Source organism: Puntigrus tetrazona, chromosome 25, assembly GCF_018831695.1.
Source record: "Puntigrus tetrazona isolate hp1 chromosome 25, ASM1883169v1, whole genome shotgun sequence".
Lineage (NCBI taxonomy): Eukaryota > Metazoa > Chordata > Actinopteri > Cypriniformes > Cyprinidae > Puntigrus > Puntigrus tetrazona.
In genome coordinates, this window is record NC_056723.1 from 16,163,833 (window position 1) to 16,191,701 (window position 27,869).

The 27,869-nt window shown below is 38.7% G+C and overlaps 2 protein-coding genes across 3 annotated transcripts; one reads left to right on the forward strand and one right to left on the reverse strand.

The window, feature by feature from the left end:
- The first annotated feature begins 319 nt into the window (after positions 1 to 319).
- On the forward strand, positions 320 to 10,530 carry sigirr (single immunoglobulin and toll-interleukin 1 receptor (TIR) domain). Its single transcript, XM_043228224.1, has 9 exons — positions 320 to 521; positions 4,148 to 4,349; positions 5,371 to 5,498; positions 5,686 to 5,826; positions 5,898 to 6,041; positions 6,159 to 6,261; positions 7,417 to 7,567; positions 7,640 to 7,817; positions 9,479 to 10,530. Exons 1-9 carry the CDS (start codon positions 464 to 466, stop codon positions 9,649 to 9,651), a joined length of 1,278 nt encoding a protein of 425 aa, XP_043084159.1. The 5' UTR covers positions 320 to 463; the 3' UTR covers positions 9,652 to 10,530.
- A 1,394-nt stretch (positions 10,531 to 11,924) lies between these two features.
- Positions 11,925 to 27,826, reverse strand: pkp3a (plakophilin 3a). Of its 2 annotated transcripts, none has more exons than XM_043228016.1 (13): positions 27,678 to 27,826; positions 23,076 to 23,182; positions 21,681 to 22,516; positions 19,400 to 19,523; positions 19,118 to 19,322; positions 17,047 to 17,221; positions 16,231 to 16,348; positions 15,954 to 16,118; positions 15,692 to 15,874; positions 14,743 to 14,896; positions 14,458 to 14,653; positions 14,276 to 14,363; positions 11,925 to 13,104 (listed from the first exon to the last, which is right to left on the reverse strand). In XM_043228016.1, the coding sequence occupies exons 2-13, from the start codon at positions 23,160 to 23,162 to the stop codon at positions 13,063 to 13,065; spliced, it is 2,373 nt and encodes a 790-aa protein (XP_043083951.1). In that variant the 5' UTR covers positions 23,163 to 23,182; positions 27,678 to 27,826; the 3' UTR covers positions 11,925 to 13,062. The 2 variants fall into 2 exon arrangements, with proteins under 2 accessions (XP_043083951.1, XP_043083950.1); XM_043228015.1 differs by lacking the exon at positions 27,678 to 27,826 and adding an exon at positions 25,970 to 26,374.
- Positions 27,827 to 27,869: the final 43 nt, after the last annotated feature.

Below are 27,869 nucleotides of genomic sequence, written 5' to 3' on the forward strand. Positions count from 1 at the left end.
ATTAGCTGCCTGTTATCCTCACAGACCTCAGCACCTGCCGATGCTTCATTCGACAAAAGACTCGTAACTTGAGTTCAGCCTGCGCTATTTTTAGCGTAAGAGTCAGAGAGGCGTTTTTGAGCGTCGCGTCGCGCACCAACCGTGTCATTTAAAGATATTCGAGTTAAAGTTTTAAAAGAGCGCGTCTCGACGTGCTAGTGCTCGTTCCGCAGATCCCCGTTCAGCCGTGCTTCACACGAGCTCGCGACCGCTTTACCTGTTGAGAGCGGCGCGCAGGTAAGAGGGACCACGTGACCCTGCACTCCCGGGACAGTGATTCTCGGCGACAGACTCGCTTTAACCTTCCGCGTTTACATGCAGCTGGTCAGCGAGACATGCCGCCTTCTCCGGTCTCTGCTTGAGTTTCCTGACTTGATGACACGAGCTGTTTTACTCGGATCAAAGGATTTATGAGAGAACTGCGATGTGGTGTTGTCTTTTGATTCTCTATCTCACATGTCCCGCGTTTACTCGGACTGCGGGTAAGTCTATCTATCTATCTATCTATCTATCTATCTATCTATCTATCTATCTATCTATCTATCTATCTATCTATCTGTCTGTCTATCTGTCTATAGGTCTGTCTGTATCTATCTATGTATCTATCTATCTATCTGTCTATCTATAGGTCTGTCTTTATCTATCTATCTATCTATCTGTCTATCTATAGGTCTGTCTGTATCTATCTATCTATCTATCTGTCTGTCTATCTATCTGTCTATCTATCTATCTATAGGTCTGTCTGTATCTATCTATCTATCTATCTATCTATCTGTCTATCTATCTATCTATCTATAGGTCTGTCTGTATCTATCTATCTATCTATCTATCTATCTATCTATCTATCTATCTATCTATCTGTCTATCTATAGGTCTGTCTTTATCTATCTATCTATCTATCTATCTGTCTATCTATAGGTCTGTCTGTATCTATCTATCTATCTATCTATCTATCTATCTATCTATCTATCTATCTATCTATCTACCTAGTTGTCATTATTATAAAATGTTTTGAATACAGTTTATTTAATACATTGGCCTTTTGTGGGGCATGTTGTCACACACTATGGAGTAAGCTGTGAAAATTTAACCTGTCTTTTAACAGGTTTTTCAGAGAATTCAGAAGTGAAACAGAAGATAATAATAATAATAATAATAATCCTGAAACAGTAAAATACAAATGTACAAAAATGTCCACCTTTATGCATGTCACTGTATTATTACTTTTTCACGTGTTTACATAACAAATATATGATGACGACCCCTTACATCGAAGCTGTTTTTCCGGTTAACATTGTTCCTCTCATCCGTGCACGCATTAATTCAGCACCTTGTTTGGATGAAACCCTGTCAACCTGTAATGGGAACTTTGTACCCGGTAACAGCCTGCTTAGTTCAGCTGCTCCCGATTAATGATTGAACCCAGTTACTGGCTGCGGCGCAGAACAATGGTCCTACCTAAACATTACCCAGTGAATAGATGTGGTGCAATAGTGACTATTCAGTGCCCAAGATATTAAAAATAGTTGCAATTCCCCTTAAACAGTTGTGACTAGTGTTATAACCTGTGGGATAGGTTACATAGTAATACTGTAAAATCCTATCAGACACATTCATGCAGCATAAAGCATTTGTCAAACCTGTTGTCATGATGATACACCTATCGCTCTTCTACATAAATGAGTTTTTTTTTTTTGCATGAAGCATCTGTGATACGTCATGTGATTGACCTACATGGGTAAAAGTGGCCATAAGTTGAGCAATGCAGTGTAAACCTGTTCTCCTACGGTCAATATTTGCTTTCATAACATTGTTTTCCTCCTTCTGCCGTTTTTTTTTTAACTTCCTCTGAATCCTTGGTGTTGTCTTTATTAGTTTAGCTAACGTACTTGTCCAAAGGCACTTACAGTACAGCACTTTCTGGATATTAATTGATCACTATGCTCGTTGCCTGGGAATTTATTCTTTGACGTCCCCGGCGCTGTGCTCTTGCCAGTTAATACTTGCTATTGTTTCTTCCTACTTGCTTTGAATAAAAGCAAATTTAGTTCTGTACTTTCACTTTCATGCTCGGATAATTTATATCTATTTGGATACGAGGTGTTAAATGTCAGCTTCGAGAACCTGGTTGAAGGTGGAAGCATTTTATAACGCATGTACAGTTATGCTGTACCTAAAAAACTAAAATTATACAATTACGCAAATGCTTTTTATATGCATATATGTCGTATTGCAAGCACACTCTACATATTTAACCTACTAAAATACTAGTAAACACTAAAATACTAGTAAATTGGTATGTAGCTCAAATAATCTTTTGACCGATAACCGATAAATAACCGATATTATAGGAAATAAACCTTTTTTTGTCCACAAAATTTCTGTAATGTGATCGCACATGCTTTTCAGTTATCTTAAATGTAAAACTTTTATTGAACAGTAAATGACGGCAAACGTATTTCATGTCAATTGCATACAATTATGTACTTAATATTGACCAATACTGATCAATTTAAATTACACAGTTACTGATAACATATTGGATGTTGCAAATCCGTTCTACAAAATCTGAGGCCTCAAGCGGCAAACTTTTGGCTTTTTCGATGTAAACGAGTAAATCCGAAGAGTAGAGTAAAAGCTCAAGGTAAACTTCAGTTTTTACGCAAATGCCTAGTTTACACATAAACACAAAACACATAACAACCTTTTTAACAGTACTTGGCTTACTGAAAGAATATAAAATTTAATAGTAATACATTTAATATTTAATTAAATAAAAATAAATATTTAATTTAATAGTGTGTGCAAACACAGGTGCTCGATATATGCACTAGATAGATTTCTTATTCAATGTTTATTTCTCTTGCGACGTTATGAGCGATAAAAATACTTTCAACTCGTTTGAAACTCGTTTATCTCCGAACCCCCCGAAACGAATAACGCAAGTGTTTATTTTTGTTGTATCTCCAGTAGTTTGATGCAGTTTGGCCTCTTCTTTTCCGACTGCGAAAAATTTCTATAGCTACATTGCGTACTAAGGACAGACGGAAAATTAAAAGTGGCGATTTTCTAGGCTGATACAAATGTGAACTGCACCTCCTTCCTGCGTCATAATCCAGTAACACTGCTGCCGTACGAGTCGAGTTTTAACTAGGAAAAATATCACAACTCTTTGGCCATTTTAGAGCGAGATGCTAACGGTCTAATCGGATTTAAACATCTATGCTACGCTACAGCTAAAAGTGCTCTGTCAGACTCGGAGATGGGCTGAATAGATTCGAAAACGGTTGAACTACTTGGAAAATTTGCCTATTTTCAAAAAAAAGTGTCATGTTCCTTGAAGGGTAATGTCTCAGCCCTGCTGTTACATAAGTATTCAAAAGCACATTTGATCACTTGTTGGATTTGTTATTAAACTGCTCATTAATAAGAGACTTCCCTTTTCCAAGGCATTTCTTGGAAAAGAGGGTTTTTTTTATCACATCACATAGAAACAAATTAACATCCGTCTTATCTCGAATCCTCAGAATTCACGCGTACGGTGCATTTCAGAAGAAGTGTTTGTCAAAGGTCTTGACCTGCTCATCTTGACCAATACAAACAGTCCCAGTGTTTGTTGGCTGAAGGATTTATGCACCTACTTCCAAACTCTGTCCATATTGGAGTTTCCCAACCATGTTCCCGGGAATCTACATGTACAATATTTATGTCGGCAGTGATGTCTATTAATGGACTCCTTAATGGACACGCCACCGGCCGAGCTTTCAAATAATGAATGACCGTTAAATTAACATTTCATAAACCCATCTAAAATACAGTATCCATGTTTCTCGAAACATGGGAATATGAAGCAGTGCTGATGAGAAACAGCCTCACCTGTGGGTCAGAATAGAGTTTCACTCATCTCTCCTGAGATTAGATATCCTCCGCAAGACTCAAGTAAGGTTACGGCAAATAAAGAAGTCATTGTTTTTAGCTGAGCGCCGATCGTGTGTGCTCATCTACCTGTATAAAGAATCTAGCGGCGTGCTTGGCACAAAGCAAAGTTTTATCCACTGAAACACGCTGATGCTCACTCATTTCTTGTGTTTTCCCTCTCGAAACAAAGATCCGCTTTGTAGCAGCGTCCCAGAGTTCAAGCATGATCAAGCTCAGTCGGTTTCGGCGACGCTCGGTCACAGCGTGGTCCTCACCTGCGCGGCCTCCATAGCCTTAAACCGCACCGACTCAGACTGCAAAGACCGCTTGGACTGGGTGAAAGATGGCACACCGCTCACCAACCTCACCTACTCTGAAAATGTAAAAGACTGGTGGGTATCTGATGCAAGACAGTGCCGAATACTGAATAGAAGTAAAAATATTAAGGTGAAAACGTATGAAAGAGATTCGGTAGGTTTAGCTCAGTAACTTTAGTGTTAAATTATTCCTGCCTGATTGCTTCAGAGAGTTATACAAGAGTGAAAATAAAAATGTTTATATCTTACAATATTAGTTTTTTGCAAAATGATACAAAAATGATACAATACGAACACAGAATTGAAAGATATAATAGCATTTGCAAGAAACATCAGAACTGTAAGATTATTTTGACTATTTTAGGGGTTTTTTTTTTACTCAGAATCCATTGTAAACTCAAAAAAGCTAATATCTCTTAAAAGTTCACAATTTTACATAAAAGTAATTTTTTATGCTTTTTGAGCTTATTTCTCCTAGTTCTGAGTTTATATCGCGCATATTTCTTCTTAGAGATGTCTGAATTGTAATGAATAAAATGAAAGAAGCCTGGATTTCATTTATTTTAGCAGAAGTCGCCTATGTTGGTTGGAAATGAAAAAATGTCTTACTATTTTAACCAAATTTTCTGTATAGGAGTTTCTTTTTTAATTAAATAATCAGTGGTCCTGCTTTATATTAAGTGACCTTCACTACTAAGTGCTTACATCAGAAATATACTCAATGAGTTCACATGGTTTAGCAAAGCGCTTTTGTTGCTATTTTGGTGGATATGGTTATGGTTAGGGACAGGTTTGGTGGCATGGGTTGGTTTAAGGGTAGGTTAAAGTGTAAGGGATGTAATTATAGATGTAATTACAGCAATGAATTACAGAAGTAATGACATGCAGGTATTTTGAAAAAAAAAATTATCAAATGATGAATTCAAATGTGAGTTAAAGCAAGCTGATTTCTGGTTCATTCATGTCAAGCAGATTGCATTGTGGAACATGGTTTAATCTTAATGCACATGTAGTACACTTACTAGTGAACAAGCATGAGTGGCATGCTAGCGTGCTGTTTTGATTTGAACATTGCTCACTTTCCCACACTCGGCAGGCTCCCTGACGATGGTCACGTCATTAAGAGCAGTGAATTAACACTCACCCTGAACGCTCAGGCCGATTTCGGGGTGTATTTCTGCGTGGTGAGGAACAGCACAGCGGCGTTCAGCGTGAAGGAATACAGTAAGAAATGATTGAACTAATTCAGTCTTTTAACATCGCCTATTTCCACATTATACAATACATTGTGATATTCTCCATCTGTTTATCCTCACAAACGCTCTAACATGCTTTTAATGCAAAGTGTAAAAGGTGCTCTGATTCTTTCTGTGTTTTTGCTGATAAGGTTTATCCCGTCTTTTATGCACAGAGTCTCCGAGTCACACCGGGGCCGTGGTGGCGTCAGTGGTCCTGCTTCTGATGCTCGCTCTGGCAGCGGTGGTCTACTCCAAGTGCCGGCTCGACTTTAAACTGTGGTATAGGAACGTTTACGGAGAGTATGAGCTCAACGGTTAGTCTGCATCCTGTACCTTAAAGCCCTTCATCATCTGCGGTAGCATGTGACTTTTTGCTGTTTCTCAGACGGCAGAATGTTCGACGCCTACATCTCGTACGTCAATAATGAGAACGACAGGAAATTTGTCAACTTCATCCTGAAGCCTCATTTGGAGAACAAGTACAGTCATAAACTGCTGCTCAACGACGCAAACATCCTTCCTGGAGCCGGTAAATCTCACGAATGAAGTCTGTTAAATAAAGAGTGTATATTTAGTTAGACTAGCGTGTGTTAGAGATATATGTGATAGAGAAATGTGTGTGTGTGTGTGTGTGTATTATTCTCAGAGCCGTCTGCAGAGCTGCTGATGAACATTAGCCGTTGTCGTCGGCTGATTGTTGTTCTCTCTCAGTCGTACCTGGAGCAGGAGTGGTGCACGACCAACTTTAGGTAACATCTGCAGTGCATTTGCATCACTTTGCATTATTTAAACTGTCTTGCACTACACATTAATATATATATTATAACTTAATTTATATATACTAACAACAGATTAAAAGTATAGCAAATAATTAGTATTTAATTTCTGTATTCCTTTGTTAATTAATCAATATGTCATCAAATATGTCATCTTATGCATTCATTCTTTGCATAATTGTTTTAGTGTAATGAAAATATTTTCATAAGATTGTTTTTCTATTTAAATATATCTTTAAATATAATTTATTCTTGTGATGTAAAGCTGAATTTTCAGCATCATCACTCCAGCCTTTTGTGTCATACGATCCTTTAGAAATCATTTAATATGCTGATTTTCCCATATTGTTTTTATTAATATTATTGTTTTTATTTTTTTAAATAATTGTGCTGCTTCATATTTTTGTGGATCCTGTGATACATTTATTTAGCGATTCTTTCTGATCAGTTTAATGAGTTTATTTTCAAAACAAACTAGTAAATCACATTAAAGTTCATCCTTTTAATTTTTTTAATTAATAATTATATTATTCAGTGCTGTCAAATGGTTAATTATGATTAATCGCGTCCAAAATATCACACACATATTTGTTTTAATATTACATGTATTTACATATATATTTATATTCATATTTTATATTATATATTCATATATTTAATATATGCACATATTTTTCTGAAACATATGCATGCATTTGTATGTATTTATATACACATAATATAAACAGTACATCACACAGTGATTAATTGTTTGATTGCACTAATATTAATGTATTCTTTTTATAATAAATACATATACTATTGTGCATAATTAGTTTGTTGTAGTGTAAAGAAATGTGGCTTGCAATGAAAATCTTTTCTAACAATCAAAATCTAAAACAATCTTTTCACAAAATGTTAAAACTTTCTCTGACTCAGAAACTTTTTTGATGCAGCCAAAGTCATGAGGCCAGGAAGAAAAATATGAATCAATAATAGTAACCTAAACTATGTTCTCACACTCTTACAATCAAATCAAATTTGAGAGAGTAAAACTAGGTGCCATTATTATTACGTTTTCTTCTTATGTGTTTTTAAAATGTTTTTACAGTCTACATGTGAGCTTTAATGATGCTGTTTGGTGTTCAGGCAGGGTCTGTGGCACTTGACGGAGCTGTCGAGGAAGCCCATCTTCATCGTATTTCAGTCACAGCAGAAGCAAATGAGCTCGGACATCAGTCATCAGCTCAGACAGCACCAGCCCCGAATCACGACCCTCACCTGGGGCGCACACTCCATGGTCAGACCCTCGCAGTACATCGGAGAGATTTAGGGTTAAACAAGCCTAACCGTTCTCATTCCCTTCCCACAGACCCCCTCTTCAGGCTTCTGGAAGGAGCTGGCCCTGGCGATGCCGCGCAAGGTGACGTTTCACAGGGACTCTGCCGGCGATCCCCAGACTCTGCTGCAGGGCGATAAAGATCCCATGCTCACGCAGCAGCTCGATTACCTGGACTGCAGACCGGACCCCGATCCCGCGGGAGACCTGGGTACCAGTGTGCTTCTTCAGTTTATCTTCATTCGGTTTCATTCCAACAGCGACACTCGATCTGGTTCATGCTTCCTTTAAAGGGAATGCTAAATGCTAATTCTGTCATTAATTGCTCACGGTCCAAATCTGTAAGACCTTCATTCATCATCAAGATATTTTTGATGAAATCCGAGAGCTTAGACAGCAACGCTATTGGCACGTTCAAGATCCAGAAGGACATCATTAAAGGGTTAATTGAAAACTGCTATAATTACTCATCCTCATGTCGTTCTAAACATGTAAACCTTTTCATCTTGGGAAGACAAATCAAAGAGCTATCTGACCCTGCACAGACAACGCAACGCAACTGAAATGATCCAGGTCCAGAAATGTAGTAAATACATCGGTAAAACAGGATGTGACATCAACTTCAGTTTTGTAACGCTACAAAAATCCTTTTTTTGTGTGAAGAAATCCAAAATAACGTAATTGACTCGATCGTTCTTCTCCTGTCGTCCACCATTTTGGAGAGTATCGCAAAACATACACGCGCTTTCCCTACGAATGTAAAAACCCTGATTACGTCACATATTTTCTTAATTAATTAATGCATCCTAACAATCCTTTAATGGATTTGAATAATAGAAGAATATTAGCGTGTTGTATGTGAGCTAGGTTAAAGAGATGTGTCTTTAATCTAGATTTAAACTGACAGAGTGTGTCTGCCTCCGAACAGTGTTAGGGAGATTGTTCCAGTTTGGGTGCTAAATAGGAAAAAGATGATCTTTATCGATCATCAAACAGCCAGAGTTTTAAGAAGGCAGCGGACGTGGGGCACTATCATGTGATAAGAGCTCGCTCAAATATTGAGGAGCTAAACTGTTCAGGGCTTTAAAATCCTGAATGGTTAATGACAGAATTTTCCTTTTGGTGGTGAACTAAGCCTTTTTAAATAATCCATGTGACCTCAGTGCTTCAAAGGTAGTTGTAAAGCTATGAGAATACTTTTTGCGCGCAAAGAAAACAAAATTGGGAATATTTTTAAGCTATTTACATTAACTCCGCCCACTAACGTGTGATTGGTCTAGTCAACATTACAAAAGATGGCCATCAAACAGATGGAAATATGATAGAGTTATGGTAGGTATAGGGAAGGCTTTATTGTTCCAATAAGTTGGCATCTGACTAATAATATGAATTAAAATGATAATTTACACTGAATATGTACTGCATACTGTTTTATAATATACAACAATACTAATGGTGCAAATAATTGCCTATTTGCAATTGTAAAAAATAGCAGAAATGTATGCTAATTCAACAGTGTAAATAATCTATCTATAGAATTTAATGCTATATGCAATAAGTGTAACTAGCATATCATTGCAAAATAGTTGCACAAAATGTAAATGGCCTCTGCTGTATGAATATACTTACCACAAATAGCTGCTGCCAAAGAATAATTAACAACTTTATTCAACAATTTCTTCTCTTTATTGTCAGTCTTTAATGCATATTACACTGAAAAAAACCAAAAAACCTTTTGACTGCAAACTATTTATTTTAGCTATTGAAAGGACGAAGACTTACATCACAAGCAATCAGAAATGTATCTTTTCCTTTGCCCTAAGAATACCAGCAGCTGCTATAAATTCTAACATGTAATTGTTTCCTTCGCAGGTTTGCGTTTGCCCATCTACAAGACCCTTCCCTCCAGAGCTCCGGTGCTTCCTGCAGGGCCAGCTGTGACCGCTGAACCCAAACCCTCGGAGATAGACGTGTCTGACCTCGGCTCGAGGAACTACGCCGCACGCACAGACTTTTACTGCCTGGTCACAGAGGATGATATCTGAGACACACTCCTGGTTTTTTTTTTTTTTTTTGCACTTTTAAGTCACTTTTAGCCCAATGATTTCTTGTTACCGTCACCGCTTTTTGAGTTTTTTACGGTTATGCGTGCACAATTCTTTAAGCTTTTATGCAGAATGCATACATTTCATGTACAGTCATAGGGATTTTGGTTCTGTATATATTTTAGTAAAGTTGTGGAGTCCTTGTGAGTGTGAGTGCGTCTGTGTCTCCTTCCCTACTACTGTATATAGTGAGCAAAAACACTGTTCACGGCATTTAAAAAAAAAAGTGGGTGCTCGACTAATAAATAAGGGTAACACTTTACAAGTGTTCCCAGAATGTGTCTGTAAAGGTTTAGCGCAAAATGCCCTACAGATCATTATATCCGTTTTGATTGGAAGCAGAAACACTCACTTTGTATTTTTATTAACTAACATTAACAAAGATGAATAGATAATGTACAACTGTGCCGTTCATGTTAGTTAATGCATTATGTTAACAAATGACAACTTATTGTAAAGTGTTACCAAAATAAGTAGAGCCATCTTTTAAATGTAAAGTGTAAAAAATTACGTTTATTTTAAAAAGTGCACACTATGCTAAAAACCGTATATTTGTATTTAAATAGAAATCTTTAAAAACTGCAATGAAAAAGCGTCACGGCCATCAGTAATACTCCAGATGAAAGCACAAGGGGCGTAGTTCATGTTATATAAATGATCAACTGTATCTAATCTCACTTCATGTAGTTTGGATTACAATGTTTATAGCTGTCACGGTACGGTTCAAAGAGAAGGAGCGCTAGACGAGAATAAAACGCTTTAAGAGTTTTAATAATTTGCAAACAATAAAATATCACTGCTGCAGGCCGGCTGCCACAACCTTGGCCTCTTTTGTTTGTGTTGACATGTGCTCCTTGTGACCTACTTTCGGTTGATGGTCTTATTGTCTTCAGGTGTGTCTAGTTCATTTGTGCCAATTACCTTGTGTTTAAAAGCCCAGTCTGGTTGAGTTCAGTTGGTCTGGTCTTCGTCCTTAGAGGCGTGTGGTTTTTGTTGGTCTTCCTGCATGCATGCTGTTCGTTACTTTGTTTAAAAGTTAATAATATTATTTCCTCGTCATGTCTGGAACCACAGCATGACACAGGCAGGCAGAAAATAACCACACGGTTAAACGATGATGGGACAAACTGGGCCGAGAGTAGAATATGCTCAACGTAACTGAGACTACAGGCAGCTCATTATTGAAATAAAACGTAAAATAATGTGAATATACCTCCATTTTGTATTTTACATCAGATATCTGGAGCAGTTTTAAAATATGAGAATACAGTCAGGATAAGCTAGTTAGTGGTATTGTTTTTTTAACGCCTTGTGTGATTTAGTAATTCCTGATACGAAACCTCCTGTTTAATTTAGTTTGCATCCTTACAGTCTCACTAGGTGTCAGCATAAGCCAGAACAAAATATTAATTTGAGTCCTCCAGTGGAAGGCAGCATTAACAGCCTAAAAACATAACTAACACGACCAATATATCGTTCACAATTACCATTACATATACTATCAAGAGTTACGAACCAATCTGTGCTGGATAAAACCAGCAAACGCTTCAGGTTCGAGCTCTGAATGGAAGATCAATGAGGTCGCTTCGCTTTTTCTTCACAAACGGCCATCAGTCAACACCAGCCAAAGAACAGCCTGTGACACTCGGTGGTGGGTGTGATGTAAACACTGAATGTTTTGTACCCTGCAATTTGCTGTGAGGTACATAGCTGCCCTTGACATCGCCGGGAGCTGTTTGACGCGCGAGGTCAAAATTCATAAAATCTTAAACACGCGGCGCTAAGAAAGCCTTTTGTTGTGATTCACATGTCGTCCGTACGTACTTTTATTCAGAATATACAGGCGTTTTAGGACGGCTTGTGATTTAGGGATGTTGTAAATGTCGGCGGCTCTTGAGGAAGTCGTCGGGTTTTTTAGTAGGGTGTGGCAGATGATTGTTCATGTTGAAGCAGAGAGAAAGTATGTAAATAAGGGTGGGTCGACATGAGAGGAGGACAGGAACAGACGCAAAACTAACCGTTTTTGCTGACTTCAGACAAACACACAGCGCTGAAATCGGCATGAATGGAAATTTGTGTTAAAAAAAAAAACACCATTTTTAAATGTATGAATTTAAATTAGTATAGCTATTTTTTAGCGCACTGTCTCTTTAAAAAATGCTAATACAGGATTTGTTTTTTCGGTAGGGGGGAAAAACGGTTTGACAAAAACAAACTCTTAATTTCCTTTTTATTGTTTCGATATGAACACAGATCTATGACACTCACGCACATGCATTTTACAATGAAATCAGGATGAGTTCTAAAATATGTCAGGCGCTCGATCAGAGACTTTGAAAAGAGAACATTCCACGCATTCGTAAAGGTCAAAAGGTTCAAGGCCTCTCTGCAGATTTAAGTCTCTATACGGTAAAAGCGGTTCTCAAATATTTAAAGATTGCAAATCACTCATAACAGTCTATAGCATACACACCGGATTAAATATAATTTGGAAACGCACCAACCCAAACCAAACATTCAACATCCACGATAAAAATAAAAAAAAGGTTTATACAAAAAACAATTAACACTACAGTTAAGTCGAGTTGCTTGCTCTCAAATTAATGCACATATTGCACCATATACAAAAGTGAACAGAAACTATCTGGCATATAGTGATGTTACATACTTAATTTAGTCAGTGGGTTTAAATGCATTTCCATTCAAACATTCATATGGTATTTTATCATGTGTCCTCCTCATATCATTACATTTATCATTTGTACACTAAATAATGACACATATTATCTGTACATACAGAAAAAACACCAAAAAGAGGAAACAACCCAGTATATCTTAAATCAGACTAGTAAGAAATAAGCGATTCTGTTACGACAAGAAGGCTGATTAACAGCCCAAAATTGTCCGGCCTGTGCTTACAGCATTTAAGTGTCTTATAAAACATATCACAATCTTCTACACCCTCACAATTGCAATTTACCAGCTAAAATGTCTTCCTTATCATCATAATACAGATATTCTTCTACAAATATCATAAAAAAAGGAACTGTTTTGAAAAGATAGATTGCATTCCCAAGATATAATTATTATATCATGGATCGTGTGTGTTTAATAGAAAAAAATACAGGCAACAGCCGGTATATAAAAGACATATTGCAATAAATCCCTGAGGATTTTTGGGAAAAATAACAAAGATACGAGGCTGAATAAGAAATGTTCATCCTATACAGTAGCAACAAAGTCTTGTGTGTGTTATCCACTTTTTCTGAATATTTATTTCGCTGGGGTTTTCCGGTTGTGTTTTCTTTATCCATTGTCCTTATTAAATTCTTGTCTGACAATAAAATCCATTCAGAAGCCCATTTCTGAAAAGTCTTCTTTCTGGTACCCTTTCTGTAAAACACAAAGCAAAAAAAAAAAACACGTTTAATCTTACAGGCGCATAGTTGTTCCAGGTAGCACACTGGCTAGCATCCCAGATTTGAAGCAGAAGAGAGCACGTTTTAGTTTTTTTTTTTCACCGGTGCATGGTGTGTTTGGACATGCTCACGAGGAAATCACCTGAAATCCACATCGCAGGGTGTGTCTGAACATCTACCTCCCATATCAACATGCTTTAACTGTGCTTGTGTGTTTTGGAAGTAAGCAACTCATATATGAGTGTATTATTTCCCATCTGATTATCCAGTATGATATGCGTGCTTTTTCGTGTTTGTGCGAATGTGTGTTTAATGTAACCTTTTGAACAGACTTTAAATAACCGGAAAATGTCTAGAGGGCAGGGCGGATTGACAGTAATCGTGATGTGCAACTGTACTAGTTTACACAACGCAACATTTTTTAAGAAAAGTTGAATAAAAATTGTTAGAATTGTACGATTCATGAAAAAGTCGCTCCAAAAGCGCCACCAGTTGGTTGTTTTAAGAAGAATGTCTGAAAAACTGGCTAAAACTCTTAAATATTACATTTTATTGTTTGGCATATAGTCTTTTAGCCTTTTTTGCATTTATGCAATATACTGGAGCCAAATCTGAGAAAGTAGACCAGAATACACTCCTGGACACGCAATTGGCGTAGCTGCAATTCATAGGTGCGGATTATGCTAATTGTGAATAAGCGTGCAAGGTTGCAAGTCTACTATTAAAGTGGACGTTTGCGAAGTGATTGAGTGACTGAAGCCACACCCCTCCCGTCCCACCCCCCAGAAAGTGAATTTAGAGTCAATTTTATAGATGTTTTTTGCCTGGAATGCAATTGGGCTAGTTTTCGCCGCAATTGAGAAAGTTCCCGTTGGTTTGGTTTTGTTACGCAGAGCGGTCAACGCTAGTTTCAATTACCCATGCTACTGCGGAAATAGTTTATTTGCAGATACATTTTTGTCACTAAAAAAGTTTTGACTGAAAATGTAATAGCGACGTTATTTTTGGGACTAGTACGCTTAAAAGCTTTAATTCAGAGCATCTCTCACGTGTTCAGCCATGAACTTCTCATCCGTACTTGTTTACAACCGAGTGCACACGTATCTCGGATGCAGCTATGAAATTCACGTGGTCCTGATACTTACGCTTTTGTAATCTTTGTGTAGTTTCTTGTACTGGAACATGTTGCTGAGCACTGTTGACGCTGCTTTAGCAGCTTTCAACTGAACAGGGCTAAAATTGAAAATTGAAATTGCAACGTTAGTTTGTGAGCAATATAATGTTATGGTAATATTTGCAGTAAATTTGGATTTTCTTTTTGTTGTACCTGCTTTCATGTATTGTCTTGATGCCCAGCAGCTTGGGCAGACCATCGAAGTAGGTGATGTCTCGTGCAGCCACCATGCTGCTGGTCACCAGGTTGTTGAGGGCCCCACAAATGTTCACCACTACGTCACTGGACGGCTCCTTCTGGCGGCCATCGTTGGGCAGTTTGCTAAGCAGGGTATTTACCACCTTTGTGGCTAAAACGAAAGTCAGAGAACAATGAGCTTCTCTAAGGCCACAGAGATGTGATGGACTGAAGTTCTGCGGCTAAGGAAGGAAGCCTCACCCATGTCGTTCTTGTCCTTGCAGTGACGGGAGAGGTTTCTGAGTAAGCCGGTGAGAGAACGCAGCTCCGCATCGTTGTTGGTCCTGAGTTTATCCAGAATGACAGGCAACATCCTATTCTGCTCCAACACCACACGACTCAAGATGGACGCCCACTGAAACACGAGAGTTGTTTTGTTCAAATAGCTGTTTAATAACTAGCTGCAGTTGTTAATGTGATTACTAGGTGGATACTAAGGTCTTCTGTGTGATTACTAGTATTGCTAAAGAGTTGGTATCAAGGAAGAGTTGTGTCCCAAATCATGCACTATGCAATCTATGCACTATGTACTTAAGTCTAATAGCCCCTCCCCCTCCATGATGCAATTAAACGGCTAGTTCACCCCAAAATTAGAATTATGTTATTAATTGCTCATCCTCATTTCGTTCCAAACCCACAAGACCTTCATTCATCTTCAGAACACAAATTAAGATATTTTTTATTTGTACAAGGACTGTTTTATCAGTGCATGTTTCTGGACCTGAACCATTTCAGTTGTGTTTCTGTTTATGGAGATGAACGTCTTACTGGTTTAAGGATGAATAATTAATGACTGAATTTTCATTTCGGGGTGAACTAACCCTTTAAAGCTGTGACACTTCAAGTGCATTGTTCATGTATTTAAAGTGTACTTTTCTGGGCTACAATTGGGCTGTTTTCAACCAACAGTTGGGTTAAATCTTTACTTCTAGCCTAGGATTTTAAAATGGGATTTCAATGGGAGCGTCGTTTTAAAACGGCAACAGTGTGACGAGGCGGTGGGCATCTTTTATGCTGAGCGCTCTGGATTTTTGAAGTTGAATAATGGTCAATTTAGGGTAAAATAGCACTCAACATTGTTACTTTTCAGTTAACCGTCCAATCACAGTCGGGTAGGGCTCACAGCTAGTCTTTTTTTGCTGGCTCTTACTCTTTTTTCTCCAGCAGTGATGTTCTGCAGGGCTCCGGCCGCAGCCTCTCTCGTTGTGGAGTTGATCTCGCATTGCTGCAGCAACTGGTTATACAGAACAATGATCTTAGGGTGCCAGAGCCACTCCATGTCCTTTGGCTGCCGGGACACTTCTGTAAACGTGGAGAGGTCCTGATTTTGTCTCTGGAAGAAAAGACACATGAAGATGAGGCTGAAGTTTAACAGAGAATACTGAAATAGAAATTTAAAAGCAGCTTCTTACGTCTTTGGCCTTCTTGCTGTTAGGGGTGAAGCAGCCGATAGCTTCTCCTTTTGAGGAGCCCTGAGCTCGAGACGGACCCTCGAGCCGCAGAAGGGCTCCTTGGGGAATCTCGCTGTACAGCTGATAGGACAGATTCCTCAACACACACACTGCGTTCTCCACACCCTGAGAGAGGAACACGCTCATGAACGGCCATGTGAACACACACCTCGCAAGGCGGTGGCAACGACAGAGGCAGAATATAATTAATTATAATTATAATTATAATTATAATTACCTTCTGCTCCGCATTAGAGTTCTCCAAGCATTTATCGATATAGCCAACTAGAGCGTCTATAAGGCCATGGGTCTCTCTCATCTGCTGCCTGGTCTTCTCATTCACCGAGCTCAAGTTCCTGTACAAGAAATCAGAAAGATATATAAAAAAAGCTGAATCTGAAATATATTATTAAAAAAAAACATTTCATCAACACACACATATATTTTTTAATTATTATTATTACAGTATTAGTTTTCAAAAATAAAGTCATAATGCAATAATTGAATAAATAACACGCCTAATCAACAGTTATAATCCTGATTTTCTAAAAAAATATTTTTTTTTCCCAAAAATAAAAGATCTAAAAAAATAATAATAATCTACAATCATAAATATAAGTTTTATACTTTTTCTAAAGTTAATTAAAATAAAGGTGTTCTAAAAATAGGCATAATTATCTATATATTATTTTAAAACAGACATAAAAATATTATTTATTTTATAATTAACTAAAAATGACAGTCCTAAAATAGAATTAACTTTCTTTTTCTAATATATTTTTCTCAAAATAATGCTAAAAAACAGAATTAATACTTGTTTATATGCTTATACGTTAATATTACAATCCTAAAAACAGGCTTCATATTCTATCATTTTCTAAAATATAGTTTGCGTTGAAACATGACTCTCAAGTATTCTCGTTCTCAGGTTCCTAGCAGGGATGTGTCTAGGGGGGGTTTTCATTCTGTGAAGTCCAACTAAGTTCCTGCAGGAACAGGAACAAGTAAAGAGGAACTCAAAACAGTCTGTGTGTGTGTGTGTGTGTGTGTGTACCTGAGGCAGCCGGTAGTGTTGAAGAAGATGTCAGACTCTGAGGGTTTCAGCTCAATAATGTCCTGGTCCCCGGTCCCGGAGAGGGGAATCAGGATCTTCTCTGTCAGTTCGGGAAGAGTTTCTCGTGCCAGCCTTTCTTTCAGGTTATCCTTAGAAGACAGATTCCACAAAATACCTACAACGAATGAGAGCGAAGGGAGAGAGAGATAAAGGCAGTGAAGAAGAGAATGTGGGAATGTGTCGTGGGAAATAAAGATTAGTGGAAAAAAAACAAGGCAGGGAAAAAGTGGGGGAAAATCTTAAGCAACCGCCTCAACTAATTTCACAAATCAAGCTAACTTAATTTACGACCTCCTAAGCTTTCGTTTATGATGTCACTCACTCAAATTCCCCAATTTTCAGTCGTGGGTTTTGCATCGGTAGATTTATTTGGTTTATTGGCGCGCCTGCATATCCAGACACGAACTGAGCCGTAAGGACTGACATAAACCTGACTGACTAACCTTCACTACAGCTGTCCGCTCATTCCTCTGCACATGTCGGGACAACATTGAGCAATGATTAAAGTAGTTTGATGCAATACTGAGAGATCAGTCGACGCCCTGCATGCAACGCATACAGATACGTAAACCTCTTTGTACGTCATATCCTTTTTAAATGTCATAAACATACTGCAAAACTGAAAAAACAATGGTTACACTTTATTTTGATAGTCCACTTTAGACATTCTGCTTAACTATAAGCAACTTTGTAACTACATATCAATTACTATGTCTACTAACTATGGCACAAGAAACTGATATATACTTGCAAATTTTCTTATAGCATGCTGTGGACCAATCAACATAAAGTGATACTAAACGGACTGCTAGTTGCAAAGTTACTTCCTGTTAGTAGAATTGTAGTATTGAAATAAAGCGTTACCAAATGAATCTGTATCTCTGGCAGAGCCAGTATGCACGGCAGATGATTATTTACTGAAAATCTGCGTAATTATCATTCTGTACCTGAAAGTAAAACCAGAATTTGAGATAACTCAAATGTAATGTTGAATATTAGTGTTATGTTTTTAATTAGAACATAAAGAGGCCAGATTTATTAATCACCACAAACTCTCTTTAGGCGTTAAAACTACTGTCAAGATTTAAACACATGCAGTTATTAACATTAGGCATAAAAAGGCTTGGACATATTGGAGATATTTTGCATATGAAAGTCTTAACCCATTTTGTGCCTGTGGTGTCATTGCTAATTTGGTCAATTTTGTTGCATTGGTGTTCTTTAATTTGTGCGTTGTCAGTAGATGAACTTTCCTCTCCCATCAGCACTTTTGCGGTCTCACGCTTATTTCCTCTGTTTAGTAAATCCGCCTCCTAAATCACTAGCCTGGCGACATGCAAATTTCAAACTCTAGTCGAGTCCAATACGACAATACTATCTACAAGCGTTCCAAATGAAGCATTAATGAGGTTTGTTACTGGCATGCGGTCTTAAAGTCGGCAAGAAATCATTTATTTCGTTCATAACGTCCTTCATAACCTTTAATCCAAATCTGAAAATGCTCCACCCTTCTAAAATGATGGGCCTTTTCTGATGACATCAGTTTTACGGCTTGTCCACGAGATTGACATCATTAACCACGCCCCTCCAACTGTCGCTGTTCATTCCTGAATGTAACGCCTACTTTACTCCATCCAATCAATTCAAAGTAGAAAAAACAAGCCACACTTTCTATGTTCCTCATTCAATATTCTGTTTCTCAAGCAGCTTTTAGGTTTAGTTTGTTTTTTTTTCGCTGTCAAAATCAAGTCGGAAAGTAATTTAAACTTTCCAGGGCTTTCAAGTTGGTCACACTCCAAACCAATTCTTGGTTGAAAGGGAAATATTTAAGCCTTTCTCTAAATTTCTGATCGCACTGAACTGGCAGTATTTCGCAATAGCAACAAGCTGATCACAGTTTTGGGTTTAAACAAGCTTGTTTTGCATCTCAAACATGTTTAATGAACACGTGACCCAGTGGCGATTATAACGGTGGTAAAGTTAACTGGAACAGCGTGACTGAAATGCCCACCTGTGATGTTCTTGCGGAGTTCGTCGTCTTCTTCTTTAAGGGCCTCTATGAGCTTGGGGATCCCGCCGGATTCAATAAGGGCCACTTTGTTCTCCATGTTCTCGTAAATGAGGTTTCTGGTGGCGCCGGTGGCGTAGCGCTGCACCTCCTGACTCTCGCTGGTAAACAGCTGCACCAGGAGAGGAATGCCCTTCAGCTTGTTCACCTGAAAGAAAGAGAATTACTTATATCGAAAACACACAATTAAACATCCCGCGCAAATGTTTCTTCGCAGCTACATACCTGCTTCTTTGCTTCATTGTTGTGGTAACACTCGTGCTGAATGTAGGCAGCCCCCAAATTTTGAAGACTTTGATCGGGCTCAACAAGATAGCTAACAGCAGTCTGCATGTCCAAACTGTTGAGTCTATGCAAGAAAGTACAAAAAATGTAAATAATTAGCTTAGTAACATGCAAACATCAAACTTTATTGGAATTCATTTTGAACTTATTGTTATTTGAAGCATAATTAATTAGCATGCGGTCTTCTGATTAATCGACTTACGGTAAACGTTTCCAACCATTTTGTCCACATAAAGTCAAAATTCAGATCTACCTCCATCCAAGTCTACGCTCTAAGATTTCTTCTTTTACATCAAGTCAAAGTTACTGCTTCCATTTTTATTGCAAATTCAAAAAGTTAGATTTCTTTTCTCAAATTTTGAACTTGACTCATAGGGACGCGATATTAGTTTAGTTTAGTTTAGTTTAGTTAGTTTATTTTTTTTTTAGAGCACATTTTTATAACTGAGGTTGCCATATATTAGCACGTGGTCTTATGGAGAAGTCAGATGTATAAATGTTCATTGATTTTAATTCCGTACGCAGAAAAGTTTGATTTTCAGTGTAAGCCTAAATTGGCGCTTAAAAAAATGATGTTTCTTTGTCAAATAATTCATATATTAGCTCATCTTAATTTCTTAACTAGTACTACTTCCGTAAGAGTCAGCATTATTTAAAGAAACTTTCGCTCAACAGTTCCTTCATGTGTGTTTGTGTGTGCTGGTGCATGTCGCTGGAGTGCTGGGAAGTGTGTGTTTCTTTCCCAGGGTGTATGAAGTGTGAGGTGGCTGGACTGGTTTGGGTGTGCCTGCGCAACAGACTCTCTCTTCACTTTTTACACACATATAGGCAGGGCTGTGCAATATCAAACACATTTACACACACGCGCACACACACACACACACACACACACACAGAGTTAGTGCAACAAGGACAGATAAGCTAAGTATGGGTGTATTGACAGGCTGTTAAAGCACAGTATGAACAATTTTATGCTTCAAAGGTCAGCCCTGAATTCACTTTGTGTAATCACTGTTATCAATACTTACACACCAAACTAAGTATTTTAACGAATACACAACGATCAGTAATATGTAGTGTTAGTGGTAAAACATAGTATGTCTCAAATAGCTATGGTACATAATTCAGGGAGTTTTTGACCCTCGGTACTAAGGAAGCGTTTGGTAAGAAACATGTAATTTGTGGTTGAACACATGCTATTTGTGCATTTCAGCCAATTAGGCCCACTTTTGAGTGGTGTTTTAAACTAATGGTGCTAGCATACTACTTTTGTGCACATTTTAAAAGTCATTCAAGCAAGATGTTTTGAGACCAGTATCTTTAGTTGGCAGTCACTGTAAGATGACAAAGTTTTAGATTTTGCATAATAAAATAGTTGGAATATATATAATATATATATATATATATATATATATATATATATATATATATATATATATATATATATATAATGTGCCAATTTAAAATTAATCTTCGAATAATTTAGTAAATAAAATACTGGGTGGGAGGAGGGGAGTTGAAATGCTATTATTTTGCTTGCTTAATAATTATTAACTTGATAGGCACAAACTAAAAGATAAGACTGTTCATAGGAAATGAATGAAAGTCTGGTATGTTACAAAGAGTGAAAATAAATCTGAACAATAAAACCAATGCTGAAAAATTATTGCATGAGTCACAATGAGCAGCACTGTAAATCTGCCCGTGTAAAATCATGTGACTGATCTTCAGTTAAACAGTTCGCCAAATTTAATTTGGCAAGTTTCCCTTAAATCATGAAATTCAAGTGAAACTATTTTCTAAATGTGTTTGATCTTATTGTGATCGTATTTCTTAAAATATCTAAAATATAAAATACCTGCCACTACTTCCTTTCAATGCTTCGTTCTAGGGCATGGGGAAAAAAATTATGCGTTGCGATTTGAGAATTTCATCGTTTCGAGATTTTCTGAATGCATCGCGATTTTTCTCTTGAAATGATTCTGACCTTAGTTTTTAACAACAGATGGCAAAGCGTGCTTTAGAAACAGCCCTACTCTGCTTGCTTCCCATTCCTTACACACACTTGAAACTAAAATAATCATTCATAAAGTTCTAAGCGAACTACTATGCATCCCTGTATGCGCTGTACGTGTGGAAGAACTGACAATAAAGCAGACTTCACTTCCTCGCCTTGACTCATTTGAAATGCATTTCGCTCAGTATTTTGACACACACTTAACCGCTCAGGTTGCCCATGCTGCCCGTCATATCCATGCCGTCAAACACATCCTTGCCTCTCCCGACGCTATGCATGCTCCTGACGGACCCGGCGCGTGACAGCCGTCCCTGTTGCATGGCCAGGTTGCTCTGGGAGCCGCTGAATCCAGAAATCCCGTACATGCCTGACGACATGTTTGAAGCGCGACTGGTTTGGCGGTTGTTGATTCGATTGATGGTGCGGTGGGCGGGGCCTTTGAAGGACTGCTGTCTAACGTACACCTCCTGCTCCATGACGCCTCCTCCTCCTCCTCCTCCTCCTCCAGCGGCTAGCATCCCACTGTGGGAGCGTTTCATGGCTGGCAGCGTCATGGAACTGACCTGCTGTCCGCTCTCAAACCCGTTCACCCCAGAGGTGGAATACACGGACTGACGCGGATAGGTGTTGGCGGTGTAGCCGTTGCTCATGCTCTGCATGGTGGCCTGTTGCGTATAAGTGGCGTCTCGTTCTGAAACCAGGCTGCCGTCGCTGTCGTCCTGCGCCATCCAGGAGTTAGCCACGTGCCGCGGTATGGACGCCACTCGCATGGAATGCATGGACTGGGTCTCCGGGTCGCCCCCCATTCGGCTGAAGGATCGAGTCATTGAGCTGACCTGCTGATGTTGCACTTGGCCCCCGCCGCTTTGGTAACCAGCGCCCTGGAAACCGCCGCCTTGGTAACCGCCGCCCACATAATCTTCTTGGTAATATGCCCCGCCTCCACCACCACCTCCTGTGTAACTGATTTTGGTTTTTGGGCCGAAATCAATGGCAGAACGGGATGAGTAACCACTAGAGTACTGCGATGGACGTTGCGCCTAAACATCAAAGAAAACAAACTCTGAATATGTAGAAGAAAAGAGAAATATTTAACCCTGGACCACAACCATATTTGGTGATATACAACCATTTCAATATCTGGAATCTGAGGGTGCAAAACATCTAAATACTGAGAACCTGTCATTCATAAATTAAGCTTTAATATACAGTATTTTACTTAAGATCCTAATGATTTTTGGCACATAAAATGACTCATAAAATGTATTTTTGGCTAGTGCTATAAATATACCCCAGCGACTTATGACAGCCTTATTTTTATCATAGTAGCACTCAACAGGAGCATAAGTGAAATTGATGCTTCGACATTTCTAAACTTGTGATTTTTCATGTGTGGTTGTTGATTGGAGCTTACCTGTGAAATATCACATCTAACTAACACAATCCCCATGAATCATTTTCAGTATTTGGACAAGATACACATCCATACAGTCACAAGCACAAAATACCTTAACTTGGCCCAATAAGCGCTATGTTTTTCAAACAGGTAAACTGTAATTGTACTGTAAAATATTTACAAAGAAACTGAAAGAATCTTACCGTCATTTGTCTAGTGGGGGAATAGACGAAGGATTTCGAGCTGAAATTTGGAGTGAAACTCTGGCTTACTGTTGAATATTTTGTCATTGTTGAGTAATTCCCAGACTCTACGAGAAGAAAAATACAGAGAATTAATACAAATGCACATCTTTTGGACTAATAACGTATATCTGGACTAGTTTTTACAGCACGAGTAATCCTTCCTGTGAACTTTCTTGGTGTGCCATCACATTCTACACGTTTCTGGACGTGACTGACACACCTAACAGCTCGGCTGCAATGTATTTCAATGACGAAAATAAAGCCTACGAAGTAAAAAAAAACTTGCATTCAGTTGCCCCTCAGTTGGTTCAGATGGTAACTAATAACGAGTTATTAAATCACAGATTCGCTGATTATGACTTTTTCATTAATTCAAATCACACATTATCTTCAAAAGATGTCTTTTTTAACACAAAATTAACTATACGACTATAAACTGAAAACTATTGTAATAACTGCGTATTGTAAACATACTGTTCATGCAGTGCAGTAATTAAACATGAATCTGTTGTTTTGTTTTATTTTAGCCATGTTACTGAAACCTCTGTGCAGCTTGTGGGCGAACATGCATGTTTGTCCTTCTATTAAACAATTAAAAAAAAAAAAAAACACACCCACATTGAATGCTTCCCTTTAGACCTGTTTATTATACCTTTGTTACACGAGTTTGTATTCAAACGTACTTGTTTGTTCTCTGAGTGAACTACTAAACAAAAAAAAGTGTTGTTTTGTTTGAATGTAATCCTATTTACTACAGCTTTGCGTGCAAGCTGGTTTTTTTTATGTAAACATCCACGCTCGATCTTTGATCAATTAAAGAAGTGCTTTGTTTCGTTACGAAGAGGTCATTAATGATACCTTTGTACGCGTTTGTGTGTAAACCTGCAGGTTTGTGGTTTTAAACATTTGAAAACATTAAAGATGCTGTTTTGTTTCTCTTCAGCCGTGTTTACGACACAGGTTTGAACGTGCGTTTCTGTTGTTTCGAACGTTAAAAAACACATTAAACGTATTTTTAATTACTCTTTAGTCAGGTTTATGATAGCTTGTTTGTTGTAAACGTACAGCTTCTCAAATGAAAGAACTTTGTTTTGCGATGCTTATGCATGTGAATATAATAAAACATGAGTTTATATGACTACTTCACAAACTCGCACGTTAGACTGTTTGCTTCCCTGTAGCCAGGTTTATGACACTATTGCATGCGAGTTTTAAGTCTTCGAATGCAATCGAGTCGCCGATTGGGCGGCATTACAAATGATATGGTTCGCATTGGGAAATAAGTTACAAACGTACAGCCCAAGATTTACTGTAAGGTCGTCAAGTCTTTACAGCTAAGTCAGTATGCTTGGCATGCGTCTTTGATGACACTGCAAGCGCCGGGCAAACTCGCAGGGTTACATGAATCACCGCAACACAAGTTCGCCACAGTTTTAAAATGTTTTGTTCTGGATGAGCAGCAGATGTGGGGCTGAGGCGTCCAGGTTTGTTTCATCAAAGGCTTACTTATGGATCTACGGGCATGCATGTACACGCACTTGAGTATGTAAGTGTGTGTGTGTGTGTGTGTGTGTGTGTGAATTAGGGAGTGGTATAAGCGTTTCATAAGTGAATAAGTGTGGAGTGAGTTGTAGACAACAGCCAGCAGAAAGGACAGAACCGGTCTGATGACTGGGACACACCTAAATGTCCCTGCCCAAAAAACACACACCCTACACCCTGCCCTAATGTATCGCTTCAAATGAGCAAAATACAAACTTAAACACTAAGTTAAAATGAACATGTCGAGTGTCCGAATGCAGTTGTGTCACCTGCGTAAGCTCGTAACAGATGCTTGGTATTTCGCTGAGCAGCAGAGGTTAAAACCCTGGAAACCTGCTACGGCAGACCCTCGCAAAGCAGGAATTCGGCCGCTTTTGGTCTCAACAACTCAAATCGACCGCAAATTCTTGAACACCAGAGAGGCTTTGAGTACTTTCAAGTGCACACCGATGTATACTAATGTGCTTAACAGCCGTGCAGTACCGCAATTTGTCTTTAAGGACTAAACCTTGTGCCGGTCCGGACAATAGTTTGGGTTTCTCTTAGGTTACGTTCTTCAGCTTTTCCAGCGCACCGATTGACATATGAGCCATTATGATTGACGGATCCAAATGACCTGTCTTTTGTGCAGCGCTAAGCACTTTTTTTTTGTCTGGAGTGGGTTGGGTAGAGCCTTAAAACTTTCACTCTCACTTAGTCGCGTAACAGGAACCGAGATTGCGCTTGAACCTTGCTCTACTCCCTACTGTAAATTATTAACACAAACCAGAAGTCAGTGCCACTTTCTATGCTGCTTGATAAAGAAACAAATCACCAGTGCTAACGTTTAAAAACAATGTTGAAAAACTAAATCTGCCACCCACTGATGTGAACAGACTTCATCTATAACATCACCAGAAAACAAAGGTAAATGCAAACTAGTTCGGGTCAAGTCGCATTAAAAAGAAAGCTACATTATCCACAAATGACATGTGGGATATTTATTTTTACTATATATCCAAATAACATAAACCAAGTGACCACAATTTTCCTCCAGGCATTTTTTCTCATAACTATTTATTGTTTTGCATGCTTATCTGTAAACAGCCCGTGCGTGAGAATGTAATAACGCTTCTATTGATATCTAACAAATAGCGTTCCCAAAAGTTCAAGACGTAATTAAAGTCTAAATGAAACCGCGTACTGTATGAAAGCGCCGCGCAAAGGCTTTTATGTAAAGTCAACCTGACAGATGATGAGCAGATTAATAATTCAAAGGCTTTTGTGTTATTGTACATGTATTACAATGACATCAAAGCGCGGTGACACACCTGAGGCTGCGTATTGTGACGACGAGCCGTTCTGGCGCGGAAGCGTGGATTTCTCCGCCAGTCTCATAGACACCTGCTGGTGCACGCGCTTGAACCTCGCCTCATCCTTGGCGTGCGAGCCACCGTGAGAGAGCTCGTTTTCGGAGGGGACCGCGTAAGTGCTGACGGTGGAGTTGGGCTGCAGCGCCGTGAGGAAGACGTTGTCCGAGGTCACGCTGACGCTCATGGCGAAGCGACGACGGGAGCGAGTTGTACCGCCGAGATTTACAAAAATAAAGTTAGAGTTCCACCAGAGAGTGGTAAAAAGTAGATCCCCGCGGTGCGCGACGATAAAGGCGTCTTCTGTTGGTCGGCTTGTGTTTCTCCGCGCTGATGCTGGCGCTACTGACGGCTGCACTGAACTCTGCGGCTTTTTTTTCGCAGGTGGGAGGTGGAGTGGGCGGGGCTTCGGGGATGAGTCATTGGTTACCTGATCCAGGTAAGCTTTAGGAACGCACAAAGCAGGCTCTATTTTTTTTCTATGCAATTGTGTTTTGAGCAACTCGTGTCCAAGTTACATTTTCCAAAAGAACGTGTAGGTTATAGAGAGATAAACAAACGTTCTTTAATAGCGTCAGTGGTTCTGTGAAGAACCTTCAACGTCCACGGAACCTTTCGAATGCAGAAAGGGTTCTTTAGAACCAGTTCTTCTCCTGTGGCATCACTGCCAAAACCTTTAAGAGTTTTTGGTAACAGTTTATTTGGTGTTCGTTACACACGTTACATGTTACTAAAGTAATAACGGTAAATTATGCATAATTAGCTACATGCGGCAACTCTAAACTAAACTATAATTCTAATAATAGCAAGTAGATTGCAAGTTGTTAATTAATATTACTCGGTCCTTAAATGCAAAAATACACAGTAACGTAAAGTGTAAAGACGTAATGGGCTTTAAAACAAATATATACATTAATTAGGGTACATTTAATCTTAAGGTGCTCTTGTTACAGTGTAATTAATTAAAAAAACGTCATTTGTTTCTTGGAACTGATAAACATTATTTACAGCGCGCATTCTGAAAACGCCATGGTTACGCGATTTAACCAAATAAGACGTTTCCGTTTTATTCTAGATCTCTTGTCATCGTTTCGGCGAAATTATCAGAGAACGTGCTCCGACACGCAGGTGACGTGTGTCTCAAACACTCTCGTTGTGTCATATCGTCTCCAGGCAACGCAGAACGCGGGAAAGAGCGTTCTGAATCAAATCTGGCCTTTATCTGAAAAGCTCACGCGTGGTTTGCTTTCTGCGTAAACACAAACGATAATATCAACTACCTGATGAATAACGATGATACTTTCTAGCTGTATTTTCCCAAAACCAAATATCTGAAGACAAAACTCCAACCAAATGCCGTTTAAGTGTGATGTATTTAACTGCACTTTTAAATCATTTAAAGCACACACGTGAATTATGTTTACATGCTTCTTATAATTCTCGTGTTTATATTATTTTTGAAAACGTCTTCATTCATAAAATACGCTAAATTACTCACCAAAAATCAGCATCTTTCTCAGTAAGCACTGAGTCACTGTGACTGATACTGATTTCTGTTCAGGCAGCGTTTGCGTTCTCGTTCGCAAAAGTGAATCGTGACTCGCCGACGACGTTCCCCGTTTATTCTAAGACGAAAACAAACGGTGTTTGATTGTATCTCTGTACTCACCAGCAGGACCTTCGGGGTTTATGGTATAATTCCAGTGCCGAGAAAATGTATTCAGTGAGCTGCCTCGCGGATTGCTTGTGGAAATCTGACAGGTGTCACGCGGAGGCGAGAAGTTATAGATTCCGCGGTGACCTCGCCCTCATCACATTAAAAAAAAAAAAAAAAGATACAATGTGTACGTTGATGATCGCT